Source organism: Oncorhynchus clarkii, chromosome 14, assembly GCF_045791955.1.
Source record: "Oncorhynchus clarkii lewisi isolate Uvic-CL-2024 chromosome 14, UVic_Ocla_1.0, whole genome shotgun sequence".
Taxonomy (NCBI): domain Eukaryota; kingdom Metazoa; phylum Chordata; class Actinopteri; order Salmoniformes; family Salmonidae; genus Oncorhynchus; species Oncorhynchus clarkii.
In genome coordinates, this window is record NC_092160.1 from 363,039 (window position 1) to 372,883 (window position 9,845).

Sequence of the window (9,845 nt, forward strand, 5' to 3'; positions counted from 1 at the left end):
GGCCCACTTACTTTAAACCAACACAGAGAGAGTGTGGTTGGTTGCCCATTCAAGTGGTGCAGATCAGAACCTGAAATTCCCCCTCTCTTTTCCAGCCTCAGTAACAAGCATGGAAAGAGTGAAAAATATGTGCAGTACTAGCAGTGTTGTATTGTACACTGGCTAGCCAGCCTGACCCTGACCTTGACCCTGGTAGGCAGTGTCCACCCCATGCCTGTGACCGTAGACCCGGTGTGCACGGCGGACGCCACTGCCAAGTACAGCCAGACATTTTCAGGAAAGTGGAGCCAGAACGCCTTCCCCAAGCCGTACCCCATCTATCGCCCCCCTGCCCAGTGGTCCCCACTCATTGGTAAGTCAAATACTCTTATTAGCTTGTGCTCCTCCAGAGGTGATGTGACTCTCCTTACATTCCTATACTGTAATAGATTCCTATATTCATGAGTAAAACATGGTATGACAAAAAAAATGACACTCGTAGAAAAAAGGGTTCCCATAGAAGAACCCTTTTTGCTTCCAGTTAGAACCCAGAAGGGTTCCATGTAGAAGGGTTCTACATGGAACCCAAAAGGGTTCTGCCTGCAACCAAAAAGTGTTCTTCAAAGGGTTCTCCTATGGGGACAGCTGAAGAACCCTTTAATTAAGGTTCTAGATAGCACCTTTTTTTCTGAATGTGTAGACATCTGGTAATCCAAGAGGTAGGCATATCTGTGTCAAAGTCAATAGTCAAGAGAAGAATTCACCAGAGTAAATACAGAGGGTTTACCACAAGATGTAAAACATTGGTAAGCCTCAAAACCAGGAAGACCAGAATAGAGTTTGTCAAAAAAACATGTAAAAAAGCCTGTACAGTTCTGGAACAGCATCCTATGGACAGATGAGACAAAGATCAACTTGTACCAGAATGATGGGAAGAGAAGAGTATGGAGAAGGGAAGGAACTGCTCATGATCTGAAGCATACAACCTCATCTGTGAAGCATGGTGGAGGTAGTGTTATGATGTGGGCATGTATGGCTGTCAATGGAACTGGTTCCCTTTTATTTATTGATGATGTGACTGACTGTTGACAAAAGTAGCAGGATTAATTCTGAAGTGTTTAGGGATATATTATCTGCTCAGATTCAACCAAATGCTTCAAAACTCATTGGATGGTGCTTCACAGTGCAGATGGACAATGACCCAAAGCATACTGTGAAACTAACCCAATACTTTTTCAAGGCAAAGAAGTGGAATGAATGTTCTGCATTGGCCAAAGTCAATCACCTGACTTGAATCCAATTGAGCATGCATTTCACTTGCTGAAGGCAAAACACCCCAAGAACAAGCAGGAACTGAAGACGGCTCACAATTCAATTTATGATTATGTTAATTTGTTGAATTACTTTTGAGCCCCGAAAATTGGGCGGTTATGTATACAAATGGTTGTAATTCCTACACGGTTCATACAATAATTTTCACAAAACCCTTAAATTAAAGATGACAGTCTACATTTAAAGCACTTCTTGACTGTTTCCTTTCAAATCCAATGTGGTGGAGTACAGAGCCAACATGATGCAAATTGTGTCACTGTCCAAATACTTATGGACCTGACTGTATCTAAAGTACATCTCATAATATCTATCTATCTAATATAATTTCTCAATGCGCACCTGTTTACTTGGAAGAACCTTTCTCAAGGTTAGTCTTTTTTAGATTATGCCAGAAATGAAGTTTACTGATGACTCTTACATCTCTTATATAGAGAGATGTTAAGCCTACACAAAATATTCTAAATGTTGTGTCAACTTTTAATTTAAAAGGTTTTTAAGAGTGTCCAAGTAGTTATAATACCTAAGATTCGCTGTTTATTTGCAATATGTCCCAAAGCTAACAACCATAAAAAACAGCATTCAGTCTGCATTTGGGACCAGTTAAAGTTGTCAGGAAAGAAAACTCTTACTGTTGGAACCCTCTGTTAGAACTTTAGTTGAGGAAAGCTCTGGAAAGACATGAGAGAAAGGATTGCTGATCTTTCAACTTTCTCACCAAATTTGAGTTTACTGTTAGGTGGACTACTAGAAACGTCCACATAACCCACACTACTCCTTTCTCTCTCCCCAGCTGTCCTTCGTAGTGCGGATAGTTCCCAGCCCCGACTGGTTTCTGGGAGTAGACGGCTTTAACCTTCGTGAAGGAGAGCATTACACTGGAGCTGTACCCCCTACGATGCAGGCACTCACAGCGGCTTCACCTTTTCCTCTCCCAACTTTGAGACCATTCCTCAGGACAAAGTCACACAGGTAAATCTAAAAGAGCCCATGGTTCATCATCATGTTGGTACTGTATGATAGTGATACTATCAGCTTCTGTAATCAATACCAGTACAACTTGATTTTGTCCTTTCCAGATAACGTCATGTTCTCCAAACCATCCTGCCAACTCCTGCTATTACCCCCGTCTGAAGAATCTGACCCCCATGGGCAAGGTCACCCTTACAAAGATCAACAGCAACCAGATCTTCAGCATACTCATGGAGCCCACCCAGTTCAACCAGACTGCAATGAGATTGAGGACTCTTTCATAAGTAATCAAGACACATGTAAGAAACAAATACAGTGAAAATGCGTAACTAATATCTATTGGATATCTTCCAATCCTACCCCTCTGATCGAAAAAAAACCCATAAATATTATGATCCAAATTTCTCAAATTTAGCACTGTTAAAATGAAAGGAGAGAGCAAAGAATTGGTGCTGGCCATCTGGCAAAACGAAAATAAGAAATCTGTAGTAAATCGGATCCATTGTGCAACAGCATTGAGATGGAGTCAGCAAGTGCTGGTCCTCTGAACCCATGGCAACCAGGCAACAAACAGGAGAAAGGAGGCCAAAGGCATTGGAAGTTTCCTGCCACTCAGCACGTTCGGAGTGTTTGTAATGGAACCAAAATAAGATGTCAGCTCGAGCTTTGCTTTTATTTCCATGTTCCATCCTTCTGCTTTTCTAATTATTCAAAAAGCCTCAATCTATGAAAAATATCAACATCTTACAAGGTCATAACTTTGTAGGGGAGCTTGGCAAATCACATGATTTAAAAAACAAAGTAAAGTTATTCTAATTGAATTATTCAATAAAAGTCCATCTAGACTTAAACTGCAGAATAGCCACATTAGCCAGGAATGTACAGCCACATAAGAGCTTTCAATACACAAAAGCATACACTGAGTATACCAAACAGGAGTTCCTAATGTATATCAAACATGTCATGTTTTAGCCAGTATTACAGCTATATTTTACATAGCACTTGGAAATATGATGTAAATATTTGATCTGTTTTTCAGAAAATGTACTTCAAGTTTAGTACCAGCCAATAAATCAAGTCTTCCCCTTTTATATGAAATGGTGTTGGGTGGTTTAGCTGAATCAGTGCTTTTAACCTATGCCTGAGGGCATATCCATGTGTGGCATGCTATAACTCTAACAGACCCCCCCCCCCCCCCCCCCACACACACACACACACACACACACAGAGGGGCCCTAGAGCTTGTCTGGAAGAAGGCTCACTGAATTCATATCACCCCTTACTGCTTGCTGCATGTTCAAGTGTTCCAGTTCTCTTGTATCTGGGCTCTTGCAATTCAAGTGTTTGCTAAAATAATGTCTTTGTGGATATTGCTAACAGTGTCTCTGGTGTCCTTCCCACTAGATTCCACCCCTCTGGAATGCGAGGTGGTCACCCTGGGGCCTGTGCAAAGGCAAAAGCGGAGACTCAAGTGTGCGCAACAGAACACGCTACATCCACCTACAACCAGCTAACAATTGGGTAGTCTGCCCCCCACTGGAAGAGGAGATGAAATACATCTCTAACAACTGCTTATGTCTGGCCGGCAGAGTCAGAAACAGAAAAGAAGAGGCCATGCAAGACGACAAAGACGATGAAAGATACATCCGTCATCTCCACTGGAGAAGCCCAAGCTGTAAAGATAGACCCTTTTCTCTCTCTAGTGTATTCGCTGGGAACAGCGGAGGGTGGTGAAGGGAGGAATGCTCATAGTAATGGCTGGAATGGAATAAATGGAACGGTATCAAGCACTTGGACACCATGTGTTTGATGCCGTTCCATTAACTCCATTCCAGGCATTACTATGAGCATGTCCTTCAATTTCAAGTGGCACCAGCCACTTTAAATTGGGAAAGATGGGAAAGCCACTGGGAAAGATTTATAAATGGGTCACAGACAGGCAATTATTGGGAAGCCAGAGAAATGAAGAGGTTGTCTTGAAACTTTCCCCATAGGGCCTAGTTTCTCCTTGTGATTGATGTTCCCCTACGTCATTGGCCTAATAGTTGCCAAAACCTCAGAGAACAGGGAAATCATGGTGCTTCAATGGATCCAGTACTTGCAATAGACCAGATTGGAGTTCAGAATTGCATTGTAAGATGCAGTTCAATTACAACTATTGTCTTAAACATTGTGCAGTGTGCATTGAAGTGTTTACAAATAAAGCATTGTTTTCCATGATGATCTCTACTACAGAGAGTATATTTATTTACAGAATTTTGACCTGTACAGTATCAAGCAGTAGAAATAACATACTCGATCGTGCCATTGAGGTAATCGGAGAGAAATTGCTAAATTAATTTGTGTCTGTATGTAAGTCCAAAAAAAACTGTAAATACATGTAAGCCGATTGTAATTTTATTTTTGATTGAAGTAAAGCCAAAATATAACATACAATTAACAAACTACATCATACACCACAGCATAAAATAGGGCTATGAAACACACCGATCTCAAAGGAGTGTCCCTTTCATCAAAAGCTTTGTCACTCATTGACGTCATTTGCTATATATGCCAAAGCTTTCATAAGTCATACCTGACATAGTGTATGTCAAGACATGTCCCATGATAAGATAATGACAAAGTGTCAATCACAATGTAGCACAAATGAGCTATTTCCTAGAAAACCCCTAAGCTACAGAAAACCAGAGAAATAAACAGACTCCAGAAATTGTAAGCAATAGCAATCATAACCTACATCTTGGCCATTGGTGGCTTTCGCTTCATATATATTCCTGGTTGTTTCTCAGGTTGGTCTTAATTCAAACCATTGACAACTGATGGAAAATTACTGGGAAAAGTAACAGGAAAAAGAGAAAGACAGGTTCTTGGCTTTTGATGAATGACAGTCTTTGCGAGTAGGTTTCACGATGGTACAGTGAACATGAGTTAATAAGTGAACTATTTCATGTTTCTTTATCAATACATGTAGGCTTCTACTACTGGCCAGGCCTATCAGTTTCTCTGTTGTCCTTGGGTACACCCTCAAACTCACAGTTTGGGTGGTCAGTCACAGCAACAGCAGGTGTAAGTTTTCACACCAGAGTCACCTGCACACGAGCAACCATAAGGCTCATTATATTCATTTAAGTTAGTCACATCTTGTAAATCCAAATGAATGTGAGGGGCATTGGGCTGTGGATGCTGTGTTACCTAGTGCTGACGGCTGCTATGTACTTTGATCTGGGTGAGCAGGAGGAGAAATGCCTCATCGAGGAGATTCCAGGCGACATGCTGGTCACAGGTGAGTTCTGTGGGCAGTTGGAAAAGAGGACACTGTTCTGCATGGTTGAATTTCACTGTGCTGTATCTCACACAAAAAAAGTTAAATGGATTAGCAGAGATCATGATGACATCATCCAGGAGGCATATGAAATTTTATATTCTAATAGTATTTACATCTGGAGAGGGACAGGCTTACTTTGCAACATCCTCTACTGTTTATGTAATAATGGTTCAACCCCAAGCAATCTAAAGCACACTGAGTTGTAATAAAACACTTAGAATATTGCCTCATACTGTCTGTGTTGTGTTTTTCGCAGGTTATTTTCTTTTGGAGAATTGGGATGCAAAAAATAACCTTAACTCCCCTCATCTTGGCCTCACTATCACTGTGCGAGATCCAAACCATGACGTACGTAGGTTTACAGAGCAGTTTACGACCCAGCCCACTCCCTAAACAAAAACATATGTTTGCTTGTACTGATTACATAAAACCATTCCTTAAACAAAGAGAACATACTCTTCATCTTTTTCTCCTCTTTGGTTCCAGATACTGATGAAAAAAAGATATGGCAGATTTGGAAAATTCACATTCACATCCCACGCTTCTGGCCCACATTGGTTGTGCATGCAGTCCAACTCAACAAGGTTTTCAGTTTTTGCCGGTGAAAGGCTGGTGAGTTCATCCACACTTATACTTTGAATGCACTGAGTCTGCTGGACTGTGTTTGTATTTATTATAGAACCCATTAACTGCTGTCAAGGCAGAATTAAGGCAGTTCCTACCATTTTAAAAACATTACAATACATTCACAGATTTTAGAACACACAGTGTGCCTTCAGGCCCCTACTCCACCACATATCTACAGTTCTAAATCCATGTGTGTGTGTGTATAGTGCGTATGTTATCGTGTGTGTGTGTATGCATGTGTCTGTGCCTATATATTTTTTTGCTTCACAGTCCCAGCTGTTCCATAAGGTGGTTTTTATCTGTTTTTTTAAATCAAATTTTACTGCTTGCATCAGTTACTTGATGTGGAATAGAGTTCCATGTAGTCATAGCTCTATGTAGTACAGTGTGCCTCCCATAGTCTGTTCTGGACTTGGGGACTGTGAAGAGACCTCTTGTGGATTGTCTTGTAGGGTATGCATGGGTGTCCGAGCTGTGTGCCAGTAGTTCAAACAGACAGCTCGGTGCATTCAACATGTCAATACCTCTCATAAATACAAGTAGTGATGAAGTCAATCTCTCCTCCACTTTGAGCCAGGAGAGATTGATATGTATATTATTAATATAAGCTCCCTGTGTACATCCAAGGGCCAGACGTGCTGCCCTGTTCTGAGCCAATTGCAATTTTCCTAAATCATTTTTGTGGCACCTGACCACATGACTGAACAGTAGTCAAGGTGCGACAAAACTAGGGCCTATAGGACCTGCCTTGTTGATCGTGTTGTTAAGAAGGCAGAGCAGCACTTTATTATGGACAGACTTTTCACCATCTTAGCTATTGTTATATAAATATGCTTTGACCATGACAGTTTACAATCCAGGGTTACTCCAAGCAGTGTTGTCATCTCAACTTGCTCAATAGACACTGGTTTTACTCAAAGTCAGTGGCATATCGTTAGTAAAGATTTTTAAAAAGCAAGGGGCCTATACAGCTACCCTGGGGAATTCCTGATTCTACCTGGATTATGTTTGAGAGGCTTCCATTAAAGAACACCCTCCTGTGTTCTGTTAGACAAGTAACTCTTTATCCACATTATAGCAGGGGGTGTAAAGCCATAACATACGTTTTTCCAGCAGCAGACTATGATCGATAATGTCAAAAGCTGCACTGAAGTCTAACAAGACTTTTATTTTATCATCAATTTCTCTCAGCCAACCATTACTGAACAATGTTCTGATATCTCCATCGCAGAGGATTCATTTTGATGTTCAGATGGGAGAGCACTCCATTGACCCCAGTGTTGAGAGACGCAAAGACACAGTCCAGACCATGGAGTACAGCCTGGAGCACCTGAGGGACCAGATCCTATACATCACCAGGCAGCAAGACTTCCAGAGGGTAAACCCTACAGACTTGTCAAAAATGCAAAGTATCACACACATAGGAAATAATCACAAACAAACAAACACATGAAAGAGTCATTTTCAAAAATTCTGAACAAAGCAGACTAGTATTTTGATCAGAACTACAGATGTATTGTTTGATGAAGACAACACATATTGCATTAAGCTACTATGCCTGCCCTATTCAACTAAGAACGGTCCAAAATGAACTATGCACCACTACTTTTTTAATTCACAGGAAAGAGAGGAGACTTTCCGTCAGATCAGTGAAGAAACCAATGGGAAGGTTTTGTGGTGGGCTGTTGTGCAGACTTCCGTTCTACTATCAGTTGGATTTTGGCAAATCAAAAGACTGAAAGACTTCTTGATTGCAAAGAAGTTGGTTTGATATGCTTGGCTTTAGAGCTGGATTTATATCTTGCAGTACAATGCAAAGGGGCTACTAGAGTGAACAGCTATTCCAAAACTAGACTTACATCAGGGCTGATGCATCTGTGTTACTGTACATTCTTGAGACAATGTATGGATTAATAAAAATGTGCTTTGTTTAATGTTACACACCTATGCTATTTTGTATTATTATTACTTGACTGTAATTTCTATGAATTATAACACACATTATTTTTTATGAACTCTATCAACATTTTGTGAATATATAAATTGTGAGTCACAAACAAAAAAGATGTTGTGCAAATACAGAATTAAACTTTCAAATACAAATCAGTTTGTAATTACGCCCATATAATTTCACAAACTTACACTACCGTTCAAAAGTTTGCAGTCATTTATAAATGTCCTTCTTTTAAAAAAAGAAAACATTTTTTTTGTCCATTAAAATATCATCAAATTGATCAGAAATACAGTGTAGACATTGTTAATGTTGTAAATGACTATTGTAGCTGATTTTTTAAATGGAATATCTACATAGGCGTACAGAGGCCCATTATCAGCAACCATCACTCCTGTGTTCCAATGGCATGTTGTGTTAGCTAATCCAAGTTTATCATTTTAAAAGTCTAATTTATCATTAGAAAACCCATTTGCAACTGTGCAAACAGTCTCCACGTCAACAGTGAAGAGGCGACTCTGGGATGCTGGCCTTCTAGGCAATGTTCCTCTGTCCAGTGTCTGTGCTATTTTGCCCATTGCCTATTTTTATTGGACAGTCTGAGAAATTGAATTTTCTTTGCAACTGCCTAGAAGGCCAGCATCCCGGAGTCACCTCTTCACTGTTGACGTTGAGACGGATGTTTTGCGGGTACTATTTAATGAAGCTGCCAGTTGAGGACTTGTGAGGCGTCTGTTTCTCAAACTAGACATTAAACTAGACAAAAACTAGACACTAAAGTACTTGTCCTCTTGCTCAGTTGTGTACCGGGGCCTCCCACTCCTCTTTCTATTTTGGTTAGAGCCAGTTTGCACTGTTCTGAGAAGGGAGTAGTACACAGCATTGTACAAGATCTTCAGTTTCTTGGCAATTTCTCACATGGAATAACCTTCATTTCTCAGAACAAGAATAGACTGATGACTTTCAGAAGAAAGTTCTTTGTTTCTAGCCATTTTGAGCCTGTAATTGAACCCACAAATGCTGATGCTCCAGATACTCAACTAGTCTAAAGAAGGCCAGTTTTATTGCATCTTTAATCAGAACAACAGTTTCCAGCTGTGGTAACATAATTGCAAAAGGCTTTTCTAATGATCAATTAGCCTTTTAAAATAATAAACTTGGCTTAGCAAACACAATGTGCCATTGGAACACAGGAGTGATGATTGCTGATAATGGGCCTCTGTACGCCTATGTAGATTTTCCATTGAAAATCAGCCATTTCCAGCTGCATTAGTCATTCACAACATGAACAATGTCTACACTGTTTTTGTGATCAATTTGATGTGATTTTAATGGACCAAAAAATTGCTTTTCTTTCAAAAACAAGGACATTTCTAAGTGACCCCAAACTTTTGAATGGTAGTGTATGTAATGATCCAAAAGCAAATTAGTCATCATTAACAAAAACAAATTATGATTAGCAAGTAAATGCAAATACATTTTTTTCTGGTTAACACAACATAATTTAGAAACGTATTTCTTAATTTGCAAACACAACAGGGATCAAAAATATGTTTTCATGAATGTCAACATTTGTGACTCCACAGATTTAATTTGTGACCCGCATCTTACTTATTTGTAACTTACTTGCATTACATTTGTGAGGTGTGAGAAAGCAAAGGA

General features: G+C 39.9%; 1 protein-coding gene and 1 pseudogene across 1 annotated transcript; both read left to right on the forward strand.

Annotated features, from left to right (window-relative positions):
• The first annotated feature begins 979 nt into the window (after positions 1-979).
• LOC139365777 (spondin-2-like) lies at positions 980-3,794 on the forward strand (annotated as a pseudogene).
• Positions 3,795-5,391: 1,597 nt separating this feature from the next.
• LOC139365900 (transmembrane emp24 domain-containing protein 11) lies at positions 5,392-8,115 on the forward strand. The gene is made up of 5 exons (XM_071102959.1): positions 5,392-5,563; positions 5,862-5,953; positions 6,092-6,217; positions 7,464-7,610; positions 7,854-8,115. The coding sequence occupies exons 1-5, from the start codon at positions 5,434-5,436 to the stop codon at positions 8,001-8,003; spliced, it is 645 nt and encodes a 214-aa protein (XP_070959060.1). The 5' UTR covers positions 5,392-5,433; the 3' UTR covers positions 8,004-8,115.
• The last annotated feature ends 1,730 nt before the right edge of the window (positions 8,116-9,845 follow it).